General features: G+C 51.4%; 3 protein-coding genes and 3 non-coding genes across 6 annotated transcripts in view; 3 read left to right on the top strand and 3 right to left on the bottom strand.

Annotated features, from left to right (window-relative positions):
• LOC142821523 (zinc finger protein RFP-like) overlaps positions 1-22499 on the bottom strand; it is a 219526-nt gene that overhangs the window by 179710 nt on the left and 17317 nt on the right. The window lies entirely within an intron of this gene.
• LOC142821521 (uncharacterized) overlaps positions 1-22499 on the top strand; it is a 414847-nt gene that overhangs the window by 1811 nt on the left and 390537 nt on the right. Inside the window, 1 exon segment of the mRNA XM_075912685.1 lies at positions 493-588. Coding sequence (XP_075768800.1) covers positions 493-588 — 96 coding nt within the window.
• On the top strand, positions 1259-6048 carry LOC142821544 (uncharacterized). Its single transcript, XM_075912796.1, has 5 exons — positions 1259-1395; positions 1704-2517; positions 3063-3122; positions 4536-4649; positions 4956-6048. The coding sequence occupies exons 2-5, from the start codon at positions 2382-2384 to the stop codon at positions 6044-6046; spliced, it is 1401 nt and encodes a 466-aa protein (XP_075768911.1). The 5' UTR covers positions 1259-1395; positions 1704-2381; the 3' UTR covers positions 6047-6048.
• Positions 10837-10909, top strand: TRNAF-GAA (transfer RNA phenylalanine (anticodon GAA)). Its single transcript has one exon. It is a non-coding gene; the product is annotated as a tRNA-Phe (tRNA).
• TRNAT-AGU (transfer RNA threonine (anticodon AGU)) lies at positions 12970-13043 on the bottom strand. Its single transcript has one exon. It is a non-coding gene; the product is annotated as a tRNA-Thr (tRNA).
• On the bottom strand, positions 19786-19858 carry TRNAV-AAC (transfer RNA valine (anticodon AAC)). The gene has a single exon. It is a non-coding gene; the product is annotated as a tRNA-Val (tRNA).

The raw sequence follows: 22499 nt of genomic DNA on the forward strand, positions 1-22499 counted from the left end.
AATGTTTATCGGTGCCAATTACCGGTTAAACTCCCCACTGCCCCTGAAGTGCCCACTTGCCTCTGGCAGCTTACGTCAGTCTGCAGCTGCTGGGTGTTCCCATTGGCCAGCAGTTCTTGTGGCCACCCTGGCAGACCTCGCAAGAGATCCCTGGCCCCAGGAGAGCCCATTTCCGCTACCAACCCTGCCTGTCAGCAGGTTAAAAAATACTGTCACTGATAAAATTGTAATCGGTTACTTGATTAGTATTGTTAACCACCTGCATCATTCTTTATGAAGGTGCCACCACTGATCTGTCCTCCACCCTCGCAGGTGTCCTGCTGCATCCGCAGTCTCCTCCTGTGTATTTTTCTATAGACAAAGCCATGTCCAGGGCTGAGTCCCTACTGGACAGAGGCAGAGTTCCACAAAACTGGGACTCTCTTAAAGGCAGACAAATAGGCTCCCAACATATAATGGGGTTTGCCCTTGTGCTTATTTCTATTTCTCCAGGAAAATTTGGAGACTCATTTGAAGACTCTGCGGAAGGGGAGAGAAAAGCTGCTGAGAAGGAAAACAACAGCAGAAGGGAAAAGCCAGGAGTATCTGGTAAGTGCTTGTGGCTATGGACCAGCCATAGGGCTGTGTTAGGAGGCAGACTCCTTTGTGGCCTTGGTGAGGTTGGGCTTGTTTGTGTTTCTCCTGGATCATGAATTGCTGGGTGAGATCCATGTGTAGAAAGGCCTTGAGCATCCGTGTCAGTGCATGAGTTAATGTCCATCCTTTGTGGCTTTCCCAGACATCCTCCCCAGGTGAGCTCAATGTGCCCCTGACGGACTGTCTGCTCACTTGGTGCATTTATATGTTTGCTTCTTTTTCCTCCATGGGTATCTCTGTCAGGCTGGTGCTGAGTCGTGCCTCCTGGTGCTCTGGATATGAATTCCCAGAGTCCATGAATAACACAAGATGCTGCCCATGACAGACATGGGAACATCCCTTTCAGAGGGACACACGGGGCAAAGGAGATGCTGGGAGAGACGCATCTGCCTAGTAATCACAAAGAGTCAAATGTCGCACATTTTAGGGTTTTCCAAGAAATTCTCCCTACTGCGCACTCAGCTCCCCGTGAAAGGGCTGTGGGCGCCATCCATGCCCCTGACCAGCCCTTTCCCTGTTTTCACACAGAAATGGACCCAAGCAGAGAGGCAGATGATTGTGGCTGAGTTTCAGCAGCTGCTGCAGTTTCTGGAGGAACAAAAGCAGCGACTCTTAACCCAGCTGGAGAAATTAGATGAGGCGATTGAGAGGTTCCAGATTGACACTGTCAGGAACCTCTCCGTGCAGATTTCCCGTATCAGTGAGGGGATCAGTGAGCTGGAGGGGACATGTCAGAATCCAGCAAGTGAATTTCTGCAGGTGAGACTGAGGGACAAACATCCCAGCTCCTCACACAGCGAAGGGGGGCTCCTGAATCACAAGTGCTGGATCCCAGTTGTCAGATCTCAGTGTAACACTTTGTGCATTGCTGCCATGTGAGTGACTCTTGTGCTTTGTAGAGTTACAGGCACAGAGCTATTAGAGATGGCAAAGCCCCATTCGCTCAGGGGATCTATATTCCTGGGGCAAGGGCAGGGCCTCTCTTCCCAGGTCTGCAAAATCTCTTCTCAGAGGTCCCCTGTGTGTGTCCAATGGGGCTGAGATTCTTTTCTGTGTCTTTTTTCTAGGACGTCAGAAGCGCACTGAGTAGGTACGTGGCTCTCACTCCCCTCACACTGCAGAGAGCAGGGAAAAGGCTTGGAGCAGATGTTAGCACCACATCTCCCCAGAGCTCTGCAGCCCGATGTTAGACATGAATATCTCTGATACATTTAATTCTGAGGGTCTCATCCTCGCAGTTGAAACTCTGGAATTCCCCATTCAGGGCACAGTCTGACTTCAAGTGTTTCTTAGAGCTGTCACCTCCGTGGGTTGGAACATGGACTGTCACTCCTGGGCTTTGAGCATATTCAGCCCAGGACAGCAGGGATGAAGAGTCTGTCCCACTCGAGGGCTGTTTGGAGACCTGTGTGGAAGGAGCTGGGTTGAGGGGAGCTGGTGTCTCGGTGTAGTCTCTAGTGGACAGATTCCTTCAGCCCTTCACATGGGAACCTCCTGTCCCTCGGCATCTGGAGGCCAAGGAGTGAGTTGGCCATGGAGACTATATTCTCCTTTGCTCCCCCAGCCAGTCTCCCCAGGCCAGAAGTGAAGAACAGAAATGGGATCTTTGAGGGGAAGGTTGCATGGCCATGGCATGTGTTGTCCCTTTTCTCAGGCTGGGAGAATTGGAGGAATTCTAACTCCAGGCCTGTCAGAGCTGAGACTTACTAGCCAGAACTTATCAGCAGTAAACGACATACAATCATATGGAATTGTTTCTGTCCAGGTGTGAGATGGGGCAATTCCAGCTGCCAGAAGATATTTCCCCTGAACTAGAAGAACAAGTCAGAGGTTTCTCCCAGAAAACGATTGCTCTGTCGGAGACTCTGAGGGAGTTCAAAGGTACCTGGAAGGGATGGATGAGGGGAAAGCGGTTCAAGTATCTGAGACTATTGAATCTGGGCTCTGAAGCCAACCTTCCCCTACCTCAATTCCCATGTAGACAATGACGGCCCCATCATGCTGCTCTCCTTAGAGGCACTGAGCAAACAGACCCAACTGCTTGCAGATAGCCAGGGGTTTGCAAACTCTGAACCTCCCATTCAGAGATCAAAATGGCTAAAGTTACTGTGATGGCCACGTGTTCTGCCACCACAGCTCAGGTTATGATAAGGGGCAGTAAGGGAATGAGAAACCAAGTGGAAGGGGCTGAGGCGGGAAGAGTAAATCTCATTTACGGCTTGTCTCTTCTGGGATAGTTGTGAGGCTGCAGGGATATTGGCTCCATTGCTGGAAGGTGCCCGAGTGAGAGGAAATGAAAGTTTGACTCTTTCATACTAAATACCTGAGTGTGTGTCTGATAGAATTGAAACGCAGAGATCAGAGTGGGACATTGTTATAAATAGGAGAGCCTGGAATCTCACCTCTTTTATCCCTTCCCCCACTAGACACTCTGCCCTCTGCACTGGAGAGAGCAAGAGGAAAATGCGTTGGAGTTTTCAGACAAGGTGAGTTTGCTGGTGGAAGTTTTGTGATGTGAGAATTCCTGTGAAAACATCTTCATGTGATTGTCATTGGTGTTACCAACCAAACCCAGCAACCACGGTGCACACAGCCCTAAATCACCCAGTGATCAGTGAGGAGCCCCAGGGGTGCTGCATGGGGACCTGTGGACATTTGGAGAAACACTGGTCTATAGGTTTGTGATGCTAAAGGGGTGAAGTTAAAGCACAAAACGGACGGCACCTTCAGGCTCAGATTTCACTGCTCAGTCAGTTTCAATATGGGGTTGGTTTCAAACAATAAATAGGGTGCAAGGCTCTATCATGCAAACTCCCTCCTAGACCCCTCTATCTGTCCTGCATCCCAAACCGTTACCAGAAGCATCTTCCTTCTCCCAGTGCCCATCCCGGATCCTCCATTTCGTGCATTTATGTCATGGAAGAGAGCAGCTCTCAGCCACTTTCTATTCCGCCCCCCCCCCCCCCCCATGAAAATTTGGTCCACCTCTTTGAATGGATACGGCTCAGTGAGAGCCAATAATTGAAAGTTGATGCCAGACTATTTCAGACAAGAAAAGAGGCACAAATGTTTGATAGGGAAGAGGATTAGCTGCTGAAACGAACAAAGAACCGGTAGATTCTCCCATCTCTTGATGTCTTCAAATCACTGGGGGACTTTCTAGAAAATACACTGTGGGGAAACAGAGCTTTGTGCCTGGGTAACCGGACTAAGGGTAATGGCTTGTGCCACTGAGGCGGTCAGACTGCATAACTGAGGATATCTTCTGATCCCATGAATCTTAAGATCTCATCCTGCAAACACTCAGCACAAGTGTTTAATAATAAGCACACGTATTTAATAATAACACCACCATTCAGATGCTTAATGTCACTGATTCTCTGTTGTGGAAAGGGTTTATAACGTCTCTGTGAGATGAGAGCAAAGTTTGTGCTGCAAATCTGTGAATGAAGACTAAGGATTTTAAATACAACAGCTTGCATTTAACCTATGTCCATGTTCAGGCAGATGAATATGTGCCTTGTTATCAGAAACACTGGGTGCTGAGAACTGGATTCCATTGTTGCAGACACAGTAATCTTGTAACTCAAACCAGGTACAGAGAGAAATGAATATGGATTTGGGATCTAACTCCCATGCGCTGTTAATAGAATATCTAGAGTGCAGCAGAGTGCTTAGCTGCCCTGGGGAATGAGCTGGGCCATTCCCAAGGTGGGGGAGTGATGCATTTTTACTGCAGGTGAGTGTGTCCTGGGCTCTTGTACCAGCCAGAGCCCTATCTCTGCAAGGTGGGGAAAGGAGCCACTGTGTGTGGGTGACTCAGATCCCAGCTCTGGAAGCAGTAATGGGAAAGACCTTAATGAACAAGATCAGCACTTGGTTCATTGCTCTGCAAACAGGATTTCCAGTCTCCGAAACTGATGTGATCTCCTGGGTGGAGAGAGAGGAGGAGTTGCGAGTCCCAGATCCTCAGAGCTGTGAGGAAGGGGAGATCATCAGCAACACCCAGACAGGTGAGCAATCAGTTAAACTGACTCAGAAACCAATTTCTGTCTCCTTATAGCAGATGTAACTTGTGTGTTTTCATGAAGTGTGATTGACTGTTCAGCTTGTCTTCAACTCCAGTCAGAGTGTGGTGGGCAAGGAAAGGCTGGGTTCTCTTCTCTGTGGAAGGGTTGTGAAGGAGGACAATGAACTCAGCTCATGATAATTTGACCATTATTTGAGCACGTATCCCCTTTTCTATTCCTCCTTTAGAGTTTCCTTGCAGTTCATCGTGGAGAATAACTCCTGTCTGGATCATTCCTCTATTCCAACAGGTGATGGGACACTGACTGAGAACCATGAAAAGAGTCTTCAGCAGGAAGGACTGGAGCAAGTGTCTCCATGTGGACTATTATTGAGACGATCTGAAGAATATGTTTTCCAGATACGTGAGCAAGGAGAGAGCTGTGAGAGTCAGCATAGCCCAGAAAAGCAGCAGGGAAACTATTTAGGAGAGGGACAGGCTAACTCCAGTAGCAGGAGCACAGGGGAGAAAAGAAACACAGAAACTATTCAACAGGAAATCCCCCATCAACAGTCACCCTGCATGTGTAGTGACTGTGAAATTCTTCCCGAACATCGAAGTGTCCATACGGGAGAGAAGCCCTTCAAGTGCTCTGACTCTGGGAAAAGCTTCAGTGAGCACTCACACTTTACAAACCATCAGAAAATACATACAAGAGACGCGCCCCATAACTGCTCTGACTGTGGGAAAAATTTCAGTACAAACTCACAATTTGTTATCCATAGGATGGCTCACACAGGAGAGAAGCCTTTCAATTGCTCTGCATGTGGAAAAAGCTTCAGTCAGAAGTCAAACCTTGTTACCCATAGGAGGACCCACACAGGAGAGAAACCCTTCAATTGCTCTGACTGCGGGAAAAACTTCAGTAGTAGCTCATACCTTGTTACCCATAGGAGGAGCCACACAGGGGAGAAACCTTTCAATTGCTCTGACTGCGAGAAAAGCTTCACTCAGATTTCACACCTTGTTAGTCATAGGATGAGCCACACAGGAGAGAAACCCTTCTATTGCTCTGACTGTGGGAAAAGCTTCACTAGAGGCTCACACCTTGTTACCCATAGGAGGATCCACACAGGAGAGAAACCCTTCTATTGCTCTGACTGTGGGAAAAGCTTCACTAGAGGCTCATACCTTGTTACCCATAGGAGGATCCACACAGGAGAGAAACCTTTCAATTGCTCTGACTGCGGAAAAAGCTTCAGTCACCGCACAAGCCTTTTAAACCATAAGAGGACCCACACAGGAAAGAAACTTTTAAGTTGCTCTGACTGCGGGAAAAGCTTCAGTCAGTGCTCGTGCATTACTAGTCATCAGAATACATACACGAGAGTCGCCTTATAAAAGCTCTGATTGCAGAAAAGGCTTCAAACACAGGTCAGACTTTGTTAAAGATTACAGTCCACAGAGGGGAGAAAACCATTGTTATTTTTACTGTGGGGAATGCTTCAGTCAGAGCTGAAATCATCTTAGTCTTTGTAGGACCCACAGAGGGGAGAAACGTATAACCTGAGTTCCCTTTAAACTGCCCGGCCAGGTGGCTCTGGTCCCAGAAGACCCCTTGGGGAGGGCCTCCTGGGGTACTGACCTGTCCACTGCCACTCACCTTTCTGCTCTCTGGGGCTTCTCACCACCCGGTCCTGCTGGGGCAGCTCCTTAGTCTCCCCTGGCCAAGGCCCCGAGCTGAGATTCCCATCCCCGCCTCTGAGCAGCAGTACAGACGCTGAACCTCTTCAGGTCTGAGGAGAGAGCAGTTTAGGGCCCAGCTTCCTAGGATAGCACTCCTCAAATGGGATCAAACCCCAAAGAATGGGGTAAGCCCCATTTAGCAATGAAAGGGGAATGTGCACACGGATTGCTCCCATAGGTAGTAATTGTTTACACTAGGCTTGATAGTAAGTAAAAGTGGTTTTATTAAGTACAAGCTGTAGGATTTAAGTGGTGATAAGTGAGAACAGGCAGAGCAAAGCAGATTACAAACTCAAAGGTAACAAATGCATCTGACGAAGTGGGTCTTTGTCCACGAAAGCTTATGCTCCAGCACTTCAGTTAGTCTATAAGGTGCCATAGGACTCCTCGCCGCTTTTTCAGATTCAGACTAACACAGCTACCCCTCTGATAACTTACCAGAATGTTCATTGTATTTTAACCATATGCTAGCCTTTGCCATACGCTCTGTGTGCAGTTTAAGCAATGACAGTGGTCAGTATCTCTCAGCAGTGGGGCTGGAGCAAAGGAAGATTGGGGGGAGGCATGACAGCTGCCCTGACACTGTGACATCCCCTCCTATCCCCCAGAGATGCCCCTGTCTGCAGGTTTCTAATCTCCTAACCAAAGCCCTCCAGGCCAGATACAGCTGAGCTGGGCCAGCTACAGCCTGGCCACTGGGCTGCTATCTCAGTGCAGACATACCCAGAGGGATTTCTTTTGAGTTGGTGTCTCAGGGAGTCTCTCCACTTTCCAGCCCCCCATGTGTGAGTGCTGCTCTGTGGGGGTGCCTGGGAGAGTTGGGCTGGGGGCAGGGCTGACCTGAGCCATTCTTGCACCCTGAGCAGCAGACGCATGCTGCATGCACGCTTCCTCCCCAGGGTGGCAACCTATGGGGGGCACCTGATGCGGCGTCCCTTACCCCTTCAATCAGGTGCCTCTATAGGTTGGTGCCCATGCGTTAATCCGGACCTGGCTGGAGGTGCAAGTGCCAGGTTGAGCAGGGTGGGGATGGTAACAAGAGTTTGTATTTGTTTCTCCTTTGCAAATAAAGCAGATGGTTAGTTTCTCCCACTCCTGAGCTATGTCTACACTTGTGGCTTCTTGCGCAAGAACATCTTGCGCAAGGGTACTTGTGCAAGAAGTCTTGCGCAAGAAAATGTCCACACTGCCATGTGCACGCTGTGCTTTTGTGCAAGAGCGCCCATGGCAGTATAGGCGCTCTCATGCGCAAGAAAGCTCTGATGGCCATTTTAGCCAGAGGGCTTTCTTGTACAAATCCCTGCCAAGCATCCACACTGCCCTCTAGCATAAGAGCTCATGCGCAAGAGGGCTTACACCTGTTAAAAAGGAGCATTGCGGAAGAAGCCCTCTTACCATGCCATACTGTAAATTTCCTTGAGCAAGAGCAGGCGGGCAGTGTGGACACTTTGCGGATTCTTTCCCAAGAAAGGCTGTACTTGCTCAAGAAGCTGCGAGTGTACACATAGCCCTGGTGTCCTTTGTTCTGCAGTAACTGGCTCCCACCATCCCATGGCTGCTGCCGGAGATCCCCAGCTGTGAACCCCTCTCTTGGAGGCTGGGGCTTGGCCCATTCTATGCAGGAAACCCAGGGCCGGATTAAGGCATGGGCTAGCCGGGCAGCTGCCCGGGGTACCTGATATAAGGGGCGCTGCGTGCCCTTTACAGCTGATAACTGCCATCAGGCACCACACGCCCGTATCATGAGCTGCAGCAGCTCTCACTAGCCACCCTGCCGCGGTCACCCGAGGCAAAGTCTGCATTAACCCCCTCAGCGCTGGCCAGCAGCACTCTTCCCCCCACGGCTGCAGGGCCCTGCATAGCCAGGCTCAGCCTGCTCCTGGCGGCACCAGGCTGAGCACCAGCAGCGGTGGCCGGGCAAGGCACGTGCCTCCTGCTGCCAGCTTGAACCTATGACTGAAATTAAGAGTCACATACTCTACCTACTGAGCAAGCCACTCTGTGCAGGGTCCCTCCCGCAATACCCTGTCACAGGATAGAGGATCAGCACGTTCTCAAATGCTTGATTCAGGGCTCTGTCGTGTCCCCGATGGGGTGCTCTGGTCTGTGTGGGGAGGCGTAGGCACACTGGCCTCTTTTACCACAAGAATGGCCCCATTTCAGTCTCTCAAGTAACAGGAGAAGAGTCCGTAGCAACAAGGGAAGGTCCCCTGAGTGAAACCAGGCAGAAACGCCATGTCTCCCGTTCTGCAGCAAACCTTTCAGCTCTGGCAGGCACTGCCTCTTCTCACACTGGACTGAGCCTGGCATCCCTCTCCTCCCAGCATCACAGAAAGCCCCTTGGCATGAGCCTGGGAAAGCTAGAGGCCTCAGGCCTGTTGCTCCCGAGAGGCTTGTACCTTGGCCTCCTCTGCCCATGGTGGCCAGCTCTCCCGGCTGCCCCCTGTGCGCTGCTGGCCAAAGAAGGCAGCAAGGCAGGAGTGGGGAGAAGCAGCAAGTCCCACTGAGGCCGACAGCTCGGGCTTAAGCCTCCAGCCCCAGCACAAAACCTTCAGCCTGGCCTCTGTTGCTCCCTCCTCAGAGGGGAGGAAGAAGCCCTGTTGCCTCAGGCCGGGGGAGGCGACAGGAGGCCTCTTCTCACAGCCTTACGCTTTGCATCAATGCCGGCTAGGATTGCCAGGTGTCCAGTTCTGAACCGGACTGTCCAGTATTTGAGCTTTCTGTTCGGGAAACAAGCTGAGAAAATGTAAATGCGGAAATAGAAATGTCGGGTATTTTCTAAATAAGCTGGAATGTCGATTGTGAGGTAGTGTCAAGTGAGTTCAGTATTTCTGTGGAACAATCTGGCAACCCTAATGCCGGCAATCGCAGGGGCCAGGGAGCTCCCAGGCTGGTCGCAGCCTCAGCCACTTCCTGCTTCATGGCCCAGGCCCAGGCCCAGGCAGTCCAGGTGGGTCTCTGTGGGGCCCCGAGACATTTTGTTTGCTGTTGTCCAGGTGCAGGGGCCCAGATTCTGCAACACTCACAGGCCCCACAGGAGGGGTCTGGTTTGATGCTTCACCCCACGGCCCGGCAACAAGCCCCCAAACTCCCCCTGTGCTCTTAGAGCCCCGTTTGCTGTGTGAATTCTGTGGGGCAGGTTATGTCAGGCCTAGGCACAAGCAGGGTTCAGAACCAACCCACAAGTAAGTACCCGCTCAAGAGGATTGAGAAGTGTCCTTTGCCAGCAATGTTAGTCCAGCCATGTAAGTGTCCCACTCACGTGCCCAAACTTTCTCCATACCCCACTCACAGTTGCTGCCCTTGCTCAGGGCAGATAAGATCTCAGGGGTGGTTTTCAGTCCCAGGGACTCCAACCCAAACCCTGAGACCCAGGGGTTTATAATCGAGAGGATCAATGTTTGCTTCACTTTTTCCTCCTCCCAGCAACACTAAATCTCAAGGCCAACTCTACAGTCCCAGCGGCTGGGGGAGATGTGCATGTTAGAGCCTCTGCCCACTGAGCTGTAGCTTTCTGTGCCTGGGGAGCCAGACACTGCCAGGGCTGGAGGGAAATGGGGAATGGCTGCACTTTGGGAGTCAAAGGTGTTGTCTGGGACCATAGAATAGAACAGTTTCACTGGACTTCCTGAGAAGGGCACCATGGCTTAGCTGGCTAAAGTGTTTGTCTAGTAAACAGGAGATCTTTGGTTCAACTCCCGGTGGTACCTTGGTGTAGCCTTTGCTCACATTTTCTTATGTCTTCCTGGGACACAGAGGAGTCCTCCCCTGGCCACCCCTGGAACTGCTGGTTCAGGAAAAGGCTGATTGGGGAGGAACATTGGGAAGAAGGAAACCACAAGCCTGGAGCGGGTACAGAGGCTACTGTGACTGGTACTGGCAAGGCAGGGCTCTTGCTGCAATTGCTGGGTCAGAAAAGCCAGCAACACATGCCTTTGTGATTCCCTCAGGTGGGGGGGTCAGCACCCAGAGATCCTGCAAGTGCAAAGCTCCTACACCTATAGTAGCTGCTCCAGTGCTGCAAAAGGCCTATGCACAGTACTTATAAGGCAGTGCTTGTGGGAGACATGCTGAGGTTGTGAGTTCAAACCTTCCTTGGAGTAATGGTTTCTACTCCCTTCTGTTCTGGTCCCTTCCAGTGAACACTGGGGGAGCTGTGATTTCAGCTCAGTGGAGGGTGTTTGTTGCTCATTTTCTGCTCTCGCCACCATCCCTGGCACGTGCAGTGGGAATTTTCACTTATCCCATCCTCTGGGGTGGAATCCCAGCTCCCCCAGTGTTCACTGCAAGGCATGGGTTCCCAAACTGGGGGGGGGGGGGGGACAATGCCCCCCGGAGTAGGCATGAAGAAATTTCAGGGGGGGGGAATGAGGTGACCCAGCTGGGTTTTTTTCCTCAAGTTTTGCTGCTATTTTGGATATTTGCTCAGAGCTGTTGAGGCAGTTGCCAAAGTAGTTCAGTTGGGAGAGCATTAGATTGAAGACCTAATGGTTCCTAGTTCAATCCTGGGCTTTGGTAGAAACCTTTGCCAATATGGCATAGTCTGTTTTGGCATCTCTCCATCTCTGGTAAGCAAACATCTACAGTCAGAGTTCAAAGCTGAACCAAGAGGCCCGGAATTACATCATAAAGATGATCATATTTCATGGATAGAAACTAGAAAGGGGATTTCATGACACCTCAGAGGTTGTTGACACAGGAGAACAGAGCTCTTGTCTTCAGCTGCTCCCAGCCTTGCAACTCTGTTTTTAATTCCAGGCCCCCAGAAAGGAACAGTAACAGAGCCTGCCTCGGACTAATTCTGAGGCTTCCCCATATGGAGGACACACTATTTCTGTTTTCTTAGACTGTAAGTTATTAAGTTGATTTAAGCAATTTCAAAATAGTTTCCAAGTATAGACATGCCCTTATAGTCCTGGTCTTCACAACATCCGCTGGCAAGGAGTTCCATAGGTTGACTACGCTTGTGTGAAGAAATTCTTCCTTTTGTTTGTTTTCAACCTGCTAATATCATGGCGCACCTTTAGTTCTTCTATTATAGGAACAAGAAAAATACCTTTCCTTATTTACAGTCTCAACAACTGCCATGATGTATAGACCTCTATCTTATCTCCCCTTGTCTCCACTTTTCTAAGGTGAAAAGTCCCAGTCTCTCCTCATGTGGCAGCTGATCCAAACCTTTCATCATTTTTCTTGAGCTTTTCTGAAGTTTCCAATGCCAAGGTCTGGTTTTTTTGCGGGGCAGGGGATAAGGCAACCACATTTCCAGTCAGTGCTCAAGTTGTGGGCACCGCGTGGATTTATAGAGATGTAATATGATAGTCACTGTCTTCTTGTCAGGCCTTTTAAAATAATTTCTAACATCACATTTGTGGCTGCACATGGAGTGGATGTTTTCAAAGATCTCTCCAGCTGTGACTTGTTGTAGCATATTCGCTTTCATTTAGTATGTGTGTTACTAATTGTTTATACTAACTATGGCAGCTGATTCAAACTTTCATCATTTTTCTCGTACTTTTCTGGGCTGTTTCCAATGCCAATGGCAGCTGCCTGCATGAAGCCCTCCCCCCTCCTCCACTCAGGCTCTTATTTCCCCAGGCACCTGACACCTGCAGCCTGTGCAGGAAAGGAGCTGCCTGGGAAATGTGCTGGGGTGTCGGCCAGGGCTCAGCCAGGTGAGTCTCCCAGCCAGAGCCTGCCTCTGGCACCCCAGCCCCTCCCTTCCCTCAACCTATTGCCCCTTCCCATGCTGAAAGAGCAAAGATTTGGCAGAATTCATGAATATAGAGGAGGCTATTTCCCCTGACTGGGAGCCCAACCCCGGCCGCAGCAGTGGCAGTGCTCAATCCTAGCCACTCAACAGACACAAACCTGCAGTGTTGGCTCAGCTACACTAGTCATCCCAGGTCACTTTCTCTCCCTTTCAGGACGTGGGTCCATTCTCGGAGAAGGCGCGTGATGCCAGCATAGATGCTCCCCAGCACTTCTCCCCTGGCTGCACCCTCAGGGCCAGAGATGTGGACCTGCCCCTCTGCATCATGGGGGATGCTGCCTGCCCTTTGCTCCCGGGCTGATGAAGCCCTAGACAGGACACGTTGCCTAAAGCCAGGAACGTATCCCAGGTGACAGCTCACATTTTCCTAGGTCCTCCTGGGACACAGAATAGGCTTCCCCTGGCCACCCATGGAGCTGCTGGTTCAGGAAAAGGCTGATTGGGGAGGAGTGTTGGGAAGAAGGAAACCACAAGCCTGGAGCGGGTGCAGAGGTTGCTGTGACTGGCACTGACAAGGAAGGGCTCTGACTGCAATTGCTGGGACAGGAGAGACAGCACCACATGCCCTTGTGATTCCCTGAGGGGAGTCAGCACCTAGAGAGCCTGAGGGTGCAACCTCTGCAGCTCCTGTGGCCATGGAGAGTGAGGGTCTGTGGGCTGCAGGCGCTTCTCACTTGTGGTTTCCGTCTTCCCAACACTCCTCCCCAATCAGCCTTTTCCTGAACCAGCAGCTCCATGGGTGGCCAGGGGAGGCCTCTTCTGTGTCCCAGAAACACATAGGAAAATGTGATTAAAGGGTGTCAAAAGGCACCACTGGGAGTTGAACCCAGGATCTCCTGTTTACTAGACAGGTGCTTTAGCCAACTGAGCCATGGTGCCCTCCTCAGGAAGTCTGGTGAAACTGTTCTATTCCATGGTCCCAGACAACATCTTTGACTCCCGAAGTGCAGCCAATCTCCATTTCCCTCCAGCCCTGGGGGTGTCTGGCTCCCTGGGCACAGAAAGCTACAGCTCTGTCGGCAGAGGCTCTAACATGCTCATCTCCCCCAGCCGCTGGGGCTGTAGAGTGGCCTTTGAGGTTTGGCCCAGATGTGGGGAGGGAGAAGTACAACAAACATTAATCTGCTGGCTTGTAAATCCCTTGGTCCTAGGGTTTGGCTTAGAGCCCCAATGAGGGGACCTGGCCTTCTTCAATTTGGTCCCTTCCTGAGGGCACAGAATTAACAAGATAAAATTTCTTAACCCCACAGCAATCAGAATTGGCCAAGGAGTTAGCAACAAAATTTTTGTCAACATTTAAGTAAAGGCAAGGAAACCCTCAGGGGTGTTTCTGTGTGTTTCTGGACCAAGGTTCATTCAAGTGTTTTTTTTTTTTTGTGGACCTGCCCCAACCGCATCCCTAGAGACTCTGGAACAAAGAAGACACATGAGAAGAACTCAACTTTCTTCCTTTTGCTGTGACATGGATGGATCTAGCTCAGGTTTCACTCAAGGGGTCCGTCTGCATGTGAAGTACCTGTGTAGGGATAACATATAAATGTATTAAAAATGATTCCCTCAAGTGGAAGTGACTCCCCATAATTTGTTCCCCACAACTAAAGGCTGTGTCTACACTGGCATGAATTTCCGGAACTGCTTAAAACGGAATACTATTCCGTTTTAAAGAAGCGTCTACATTGGCAGGCTTCTTTTCCGGAAAAGCCCTTTTTCCGGCAAAGCGTCTGCGGCCAATGTAGACGCGCTTTTCCGGAAAAGAGCCCCGAGCGCCATTTTCGCGATCGGGGCTTTTTTCCGGAAAAGACTACTGGGCTGTCTACACTGGCCCTTTTCCGGAACAGTGTTCCGGAATAAGGACTTATGCCCGAGCAGGAGCAGAATAGTTTTTCCGGAATAGCGGCTGATTTTGTACAGTAGAGCATCGTTGCTTTTCCGGAAATTCAAGGGCCAGTGTAGACAGCTCGCAGCTTATTCCGGAAAAGCGGCTGATTTTCCAGAATAAGTGGCCCAGTGTAGACACAGCCAAAGTGTTTAGATTTATTATTATTATTTGTTAAGATTGTTAAATGTTTAGATTTATAATTATTGCCCCTCTAGAATATAATTTGTTAGGAATGTAATATTAGGTCATGTAACTTAAAACTGTTAAAAATATAATACTATGTAGCCAGAAACAGCTCCCCTCTCTGTGTCCCAGGGCACGCTCAAACTTATTCTTACACAATTGACACCCATTCTCTTCAAAGCATTGTGAAGCAATTAACCCTAATCGCCAAGTGAAACATTGTAACTGTAACAGTAACTCAGCACTCAGAGAGAGACTGTTTTAAGAAATGCCACCCAGAAACTTGTGACTTTTTGTAACTACAACTCTTGTACATGTAAAGTTATTATTATACAAAATACTGCATGGGAAACATTAATTAGGGAATGTATGTAAGAGAGAGAGAGTGCTTGGACGATGAATGAATGGTTTGAGAGGTGCCAGCCTGAGAATGCAGCAACAAAGGGCTGAAGTAGGCATCAGGTGCCAGTGCAACCAAAAGATGTCAAGTGGAGAAAACCAAGTACTGGAGGCCCACCCTATGAGATCATTGACGAGCACCTGGCAGCCACCCTGGACATCAGCATGATGCAGCGATTCCCATAGACTGGCATAGGAAGAAATTCCTGTAAGAACTGGACTAAAAGACTATGGAGTCAGAGTCCAACATTCTGCTGCCAGCCCACCAGGAGCTTCAGATGCGCATCTGATCAGGACTTTGCTCCCCACTACCATCACTTGTGTACAGAGTACCTGGCCAGTATTCTGTCACAAGCAACTTTCAGGATAGTAACTATAACAACTACACAGAACCTGACTGAATGGATGAATGATTGAATGAATGTTATATATATATATAAGTGTATAAGTGTTAAGTAGTGATAGGAATAAGTAGCTAAACAACATTGTTTGCGTCTATCTTTATTCTTTATTATTATCTCTACAATAAATGTGGCTTTTTGCCTTATCCCCCTCATAAGATCCTGCTTGATTTTATTGGTACCACACCTGTGACAGCACCTGGCTCCTCTGCCCCTCATCAGCAATGCCGTATACTTCGGGGAGCACGTGCTCCGAGACTTATAGAAGGGACAACCTGGACCAGCCACCCTTAGTTAGGCTCCCTTCGATAGCTCAGCTGGCAGAGTGGAGGACTATAGCGTGTGCTTGGTAAGTGATCCTTAAGTTGCTGGTTTAACTCTGGCTCGAAGGAGTGATTGTTTTCCCTCCGGCCTGGCCTTAGTAGAAGGCAATCAAGGTGATTGCCTTGGGTCCATGTCTTCAGAGCCCTCCACTTCAATTGACAGAAAGATTGTGGGTACGAGCTGCCAATCACATTTCTTGGGCTGCGCAGGTTCTGTCCACACACAAAAGTTCTTTTGGAACAATGTCCGTTATTCCACAACAACACTGCAAGAGTCTACACAGCAATTCCGTTATTTTGAAATAATTCTGAAGTAACAGACGGCTTATTCCGACTTCTGCAAACCTCATTCTACGAAGAATAATGCCTATTCCAATTAGCTATTTTAAAAAAAGGCCTGTGTAGATGCGCCACTGCTGCTAGTTTGAAATAGCCCCTCCCCGGGGCCATTCTAAGTTATTCTTCCCGGGGCTCTATATCGAGGTGACAGGAGACGGGGCTGGTTTCAGGATTTCTTTTAGTGCAGCAGCAAGGGGAGATGGAGGAAAATCAACCCCGTTTGCAAGCTTTGTGTGACAGGAGGGGTGAGAGCTGGGGAGCCCATCTCTTCAAAAAGAGCATTTGGGTGCACCCAGGGGCAGCAAGAATTCAGGCCCTCTGGCCAGTGCATTGGGGACAACGTGAGAGCCCTTCCATGAGCATTTTCTGCTCCCACTGGGGAAGGCAGCTGGGCTCCCTCTCGGGCACAAAGGCAGCAGTGCCTGGCCCAGAAGGGCTGGTGTCCAGCAGATCTCTGCCTCAGTGTGGCTGGCTTTTGGGGAGAGCAACTAGGAAATGGGGCTGGGGAGATTAGTGCAGCCACTTAGCCCCTGGCTGGCTCTCCCAGTAAAAAGATGATGATGATCACCCTGAACAATGTGGGAATCGATCCCACTGCTGCTCACATGCAAAGCAAGCGCTCTACCACTTGAGCTAATTCCCCTGCTGTGTTAAGTTTGGCCTTCTCTTCTCCACAGGGACGTCTGTCTTCTAGGTCAGTTAGTCCTGGGAAAGGAGAAGGCTCCAAAAAGGCCACAAGGGCAACTCTCAGGAAGGAGACTCCCTGCAGCAAAGCCATGGGGGGGGGGAGGGGCGGCGGCAGAACGTGGTCTCTTTGATGATCCCTGCCCTGCAGCTTGTCCCACCTGGTCATTGTCATGGACTCTCTGTGAGGTCATCACCTCCCAACCTCCTTTAGCCAATAAGCTGAGGGGCTGCAAAAGGCCCTTGTGATGTCACTGCCACACCCACCCCTGCCCTCCAGGGCTAATGTCCTGCCCCAGGCAGCCCCTTTGCATGGCTGAGCTGCTCCCAGGGGTGAAAGTGACACATTTCTTACAGGGCCTGTTCTATTGGGCACCACCCCTTGGGCGGGGGGAGGCTCAAGGCAGGAAGTTGGGGGAGGGGTTGTGATAGGACAGTACCTGTAAGAAATTAAAATGTGGAGTGTGGGAGGCTCACGGCAGGGATTTAGGGAGTGTTTGAGAGTGGGGGGGGGGGCTCAGGGCAGGGGTGAGGATGTGGAAGGGTAGAGAAGTCAGGGCACACGCAGCCTTTGTTACTCACCTGGCTCGGCTGAAGCTGACACTTTGTTCCTCGCTTCCCTTCTGCTGCTTCATATCTTAGGGTGCCTCCACCTGCCCCATGCTGAGATCCAGGCCCAAGCAGGAAAGAGGCAGGTGGGCCCTCTTGGCATCAGGGTCCCACCACCCATCTTCTTCCCACCATCCGCAGCCACAGCCCCTTTCAGCCACTGGGTCAGCCCAGGAAGGGAGGCAGGAAATGGGGCTAAGTAGCGAGTCAGGCTGTGAGGGGCAGGCAAAGCTCATCTTGCCTTGCAGGGCCACCAGTAACAGCATCTGTCCTGTGCGCTGCTGTGGAGTAAAGCATCCCTGAGGGAGAACCAGTGCCATCAATGTACTCACTGCAGCTGCTGAAGTAGTTTAGGGAGAAGTGCATTAGTGTGAAGAGTTAAGAGTCCCTGGCTCAATCCCAGTCCTTGGTGGAAATCTTGGTGGTGCTCCTGTGGCTGAGCCCTTGTGTGGGTCTATCTATACTAGTAGTGCCCGTGGGTGCCATGGCGCCTGCTGGGCCATTTATGTGTGCCTGCCGAGTGACTGAGGCTGGCCCGCCCCCAGGTGCATAGAGCAAGTGCTGAGCAGGCCCTGGACACATGGTGTATGGGTGTGGTGCTGGCCTTGGGTGCATGGCACAGAGGTGGTACCAGCCCTGGGAGTGTGGTGCATGGGTGGCACTGGCCCTGGGCACATGATGTAAGGGTGGCTCTTCCCCTGGGTGTGGGCGTGGCCCTGCCCCAGGGCGCTGGGCAGCTCCAAGAGGTTGGGAACCACTGGTCTAGACTGTGTTGTTATTTCTAGCTAAGAATGCAAAGTAGAGAAAGTAGACACACCAGAGTTGCAAATGAAGCAGGGATTTAAATAGCATGTGCTTCATTTGCATACTCTCACCCATGTGCTGTTTTGAAAGTGAAAGGGCGTCTGGGGCTGCTAGTTCAAGCCCCTTGGTTTGAACTAACGTGATTCTTCATTTTTTGCCCTCTGTGCCTCCCCCCCCACCAACATACCCCAATCCCCCCCCCCCCACCTGTCCCCAACACACCCCTTTCCCACTTTCCTCTCCCCCTTCCCCTACTGGTAACACAAACAGGACTTTTCTCTATTGAAAGAACAAACTCTCTGGGGAATGTGGGGAATGTAGAACTGGGGAGGGGCTGGGGAAAGAACCTGGGAGGAGGGTGGAGGCTGGGGGGGAAGGGGAGGTGGGGCTCAGGGCTAAGGCTAGGACTGACACCTTCCTCTGATGGTCCCACTGCCTCATGTCAGGGGCCTCAGCAGCGCTGGGGGGTGGCTCCAGGGGGAGAAGCTGGTTCAAGGGAATTTGAGCTGCTGGGCCACTAAAGCAGGCCACCAGCAGCAGCCCTTTACGCAGGACACACACGCTCCAGGCCTCCCGCTCATATTGAGTCTCCCCACGTGGCTTGGGCTCACCACCTGGTGCCCTGAGGTAGCCACTGCAGCAGCAGGAATTTGGGCATCAGGTCCCCTGCTTTTCAGGAAAGGAAGACAGGTGACAAGGCCCTTTTTAGCCACTGGATCTGTGCAGGCTGGAGCTTCCTACCAGTTCTCTGCCCTGCTTCCTGCAAAGCTCCCATTTTTGCTTGTTTCTGCTTCCCTGTCCATAGCAGGCAGCTAAAGGAAGGGATGTCACCAAAATGAACATCCCAATGGGGTTTGAACCCACCACCTTAGTGTTATCAGTACCACACACTAACCAACTGAGCTAGTCAGGATGTCTCTACAGCTGCCAATGGCTCTTCTCTGACAGGGCCACTAGTGACTCACTGTGATGTGGGCTGGCTAGTCCAGCTGGTTTGAGGTTTGGTCAAGGTGGCTGGCGGTCGACATGGCGCACTGAGACCCAGGGTAAAAAGGCAGCCGGAATCTCTTGCTGCCAGAACCTTGCCTCCCAGCTTCTTCCCTGTCAGCAGCAGCCGCAGCCCCTTTCAACCACTGGGTCAGCCCAGGAAGGGAGGCAGGAATGGGGCCTCAGATTGCAGGATTCAGAGTCCTGAGCGCTGCCCTTGACACCATGGGACCTGAACCAACCACCCTTCACTCAACTGGGCCAAACTGGTGCCCCAGTTCATGCCCACGGGGACCTGCTTTACTTGGTTTCCTTCCGACTTCTTCTCCTGGGCTGAAAGAAGCATCCCTGGGATTCCCTGGGACAGGCACAGGACTCTGCCTCCCTACAGTCGGCCCCACCCCACAGGCTTTGGCAGAACGGAGGGGAGGGGCTCTGCTCACCCCACTGAATCCCATAGAGGTGCTGAGCTCGTGCCCTGCCCCCCTCAGCTTGGCTTCCCTCCTCTGCCCCATTCCTGCCTCATTTCCTCTTTGTGCCAGTCACACAAGGGAGACAGCAGGAAGAGCCAACCCCCAAGGGCAGGGGAGGCCAAGCCACAAGCCTCCAGCCTGACCCATCTGGCTTCCCCAGGCTGGCACCAAGGGGCATTCTCAGCTGATGTCACTCCCCTGTCACATGGGATTTGGGCTCATCTCAGACACAGGCCTGGCAGCAGGAGCTGCACTTACCTGGCCACCAAGGGGAACTGCAATAGGGGAAGACCCTGTGTTTCTACCTGGTTTTAAACTAGAAACCTTTGGTATGTCGGGTAACCATGATGACCACTATACCACAGAAACACACACTGGTGGGGGTGGAACTTGGCTGATTGTTCTGTTCCTAGCTCTTGGCTGACTGTTCTGTTCCCTCCTTTGTCACGTGGGGAGTTGGGCTCATCCCAGGTACAGGCTGGTCAGCAGCAGCTTTACGTACCTGGGCACCCAGGGGAGCAGCAATAAGAGGAAAACCAGTATTTCTGCCTGGTTTTGAACCAGGGACCTTTTGCATGTTAAACAAATGTGATAACCACTACACCACAGAAATATAACTCAATGGGGCGGGAACTTGGCTGACTGTTCTGTTCCTGGCTCTTTCCATCACCCTGCTCTGCAGGGGAGGGGAATGCACCTTGTGAACACTCCACCTCTTGTTCTCAGGGAAGCCACTAACCCGAGCTGCCAGCTCCTCATTTCCTCACCAGCCCCTTGAGATTTGTAGCTCAAAGCTGGAGCTGCTGTGGAAGGAGGTGAAGCTACAGAAGCTGACGGGGACAATCAGCGGGCAGAGGGTTATTTTTTCTCCTCCCTGGGTTGATGTGGCTAGAACTGAGGAGAAGAAAATCCTCTTCCCTTCTCCTCAGAAGATGGAAATTGTTCTCTCTTTGGTTCTCCTAAAGCTGAACCCCAGGACTACACTTTTTCTTTCTAAAACCCTAGTGAAAGAAGAGACTAAATTGTTTGCAAACTGAGAACATGACTTGAAGAAGGGCATCGCCCAGAATAGGGCTTGAACCTATGACCCTGAGATTAAGAGTCTCATGTTCTACCAACTGAGCTAGCCAGTTTGGGAACCAAAAAGCCTTCTCATACCCCATTACAGGGCATCAGGAGCCAAGTGTTCGCCACTGCCTGACAAGTCTTTTTTTTGCCCTCAGTGACCAAGAGTCTTGGTGCCAGCCTGGGGAAGAGAGATGAGTGAGGCCAAGAACCTATTGGAGAACCTTGTGGAATATTTGTCCAAGTTGAAGTCCATCAGAAAATGGATTTATAGGTGTTTCTGTGGCGTAGTGGTTCTCACATTTGCCTAACACACAAAGGCTATGTGTACACTGGAGGGCTCTTGCTCAAGAATGGCTGTTCTTGCACAAGAATCCTCAGAGCATCCATACCGCCCACCTACTCTTGCGCAAGGAGATTAACAGTACGGTGTCAGAAGACAGGGCTTCTTGTGCAACAGCTACGCTCTTTTCTGACAAGTGTAAGCCCTTCCAGTTCCTGTGCTTTGACTTCCTTTTCCACAGGCTCTCTAGAGAGAATTTTGTGCCTCCTGATGGGTGTCTGACACACCTGGAGCTCAGTCTCTGGTTCGGATGGGCCCTGGAACTTACATCTGGCTGGAGCTTGCTGCTTCCCCTGATGTTCTCGTGTGTGGTTCCAGCAGCTGCAAGACTCCAACTCTTGCCCCCATGGCGCTAACAGGTGCCCACCTCTAAGCGCTCATCTAAATTGGTTTTTATGGTCCCTCTCAGTGCATTTTTCTCCTCAGCAGCACACAAGAGAGAAGCTGTTGCCAGCGGCCCTGCAAGGCAAGACGAGATTTTCCTGCCTTCCTCAGACTGACTCGCTACTTGGCCCCATTCCTGCCTCCCTTCCTGGCCTGACCATGTGGTTGAAAGGGGCTGTGGCTGCTGCTGACAGGGAAGAAGCCGGGAGGAAAGGTGCTAGCAGCAAGAGATTCCAGCTGCCTCTTTGCCCTGGGTCTCAGTTCGCCATGCCGGCCACCAGCCACCTCGACCAAACCTCAAAGCATCTGGACTAGCCAGCCCACATCACAGTGAGTCACTAGTGTCCCTGCCAGGGAAGAGCCCTTAGCAGCTGCAGAGACATCCCTGCAGCTGCCTGTGATGCCCCCCTGAAAGGGCTACTTACGAGGTAGGTTTCTGTAGGCTGGTGAGTGCAGTTGGTTAGAGCATGGTGCTAATAACACCAAGGTTGTGGTTTCAAGCCCCATACTAGCCACAGGGCTGTTTGGTTTGGTGACTTGCCCTTGTTTAGCTGCCTGCTATGGACAGGGAAGCAGAAACAAGAGAAGGCTGAGAGCTTTGCAGGTAGGCCAGAGAACTGGTGGGGGGATGCTCCAGCCTGCACCGACCCAGTGGCTAAAAGGGCCTTGGCCTGGCCTGCTTTCTCCAATAGCAGGGAAACTCTTCTCTTCCCTCCATTGTTCCCAATGGGGTGACTTGATGTCCAAATTCCTGCTGCCACAGTGGCTATCCCAAGGCACCCTGCAGGGAGGAGGCACCCAAGCCACAAAGGTTAAATATTTCCAGGTGGCCTGGATCATGTGCTCGGCACATAGTGCTGCTGCCAACTGCTTGGTTGTCTGCTTCAGTGGCCTGGCAGCTGGCCCTCCCCAACCCAAACTCACTCCTGCTCCAGTTCCCGCTGAGCCTGCAGCTGCCCCTGCTCCTCTGGCTTCTTCCCCTGGAGCCATTCCATGGCTGCTGAGGCCCCCACCCATGAAGCAGTGGGGCCACCAGAGGCAGGCGCCAGTTCCAGCCCCATCTTTGAGCCCCACCTCTCCCTTCCTCACCTCTGCACTAGCCTCCCACTCCCTCCCAGGTTCTTTACCCAGCCCCCCCCCCCCCACTTCTACATTCCCCACATGAAAACCACAGTCTGTTCTTTCAGCAGGGAAAAGTCAAGTTTGTTTTACTGGCAGGGGCAGGGGGAGAGGAAAGTGGGAAGGGAGAGCAGGGGAAAGGTGGGTGGGTGGGGGGAAGAGGCACAGAGGGCAATGTAGAGGCCCTTGTGGGGATGCCCAGGGGAGAGTCTCACAGGTGTCCTTGTCTGAGACTCTCCTTCAGAGCCTCTTGGAGGTACAAGCCACCAATGGGCTCCTGGTGGCATCACGGGCACTGAGTTCTTCGGTGGCTCCAGCCTGGTAGGGCAGCTGCTGCATAGAA

Source organism: Pelodiscus sinensis, chromosome 31 (genome assembly GCF_049634645.1).
Source record: "Pelodiscus sinensis isolate JC-2024 chromosome 31, ASM4963464v1, whole genome shotgun sequence".
Lineage (NCBI taxonomy): Eukaryota > Metazoa > Chordata > Testudines > Trionychidae > Pelodiscus > Pelodiscus sinensis.

Bases quoted from the DNA above. Each gene is read 5' to 3' on its own strand.
- LOC142821544 (XM_075912796.1), top strand. From the start codon at position 2,382: ATGGAATTGTTTCTGTCCAGGTGTGAGATGGGGCAATTCCAGCTGCCA. The intron at 2,518-3,062 runs GTACCTGGAAGG...TTCCCCCACTAG, and splicing joins GACTCTGAGGGAGTTCAAAG to ACACTCTGCCCTCTGCACTG. The intron at 3,123-4,535 runs GTGAGTTTGCTG...CTCTGCAAACAG, and splicing joins CGTTGGAGTTTTCAGACAAG to GATTTCCAGTCTCCGAAACT.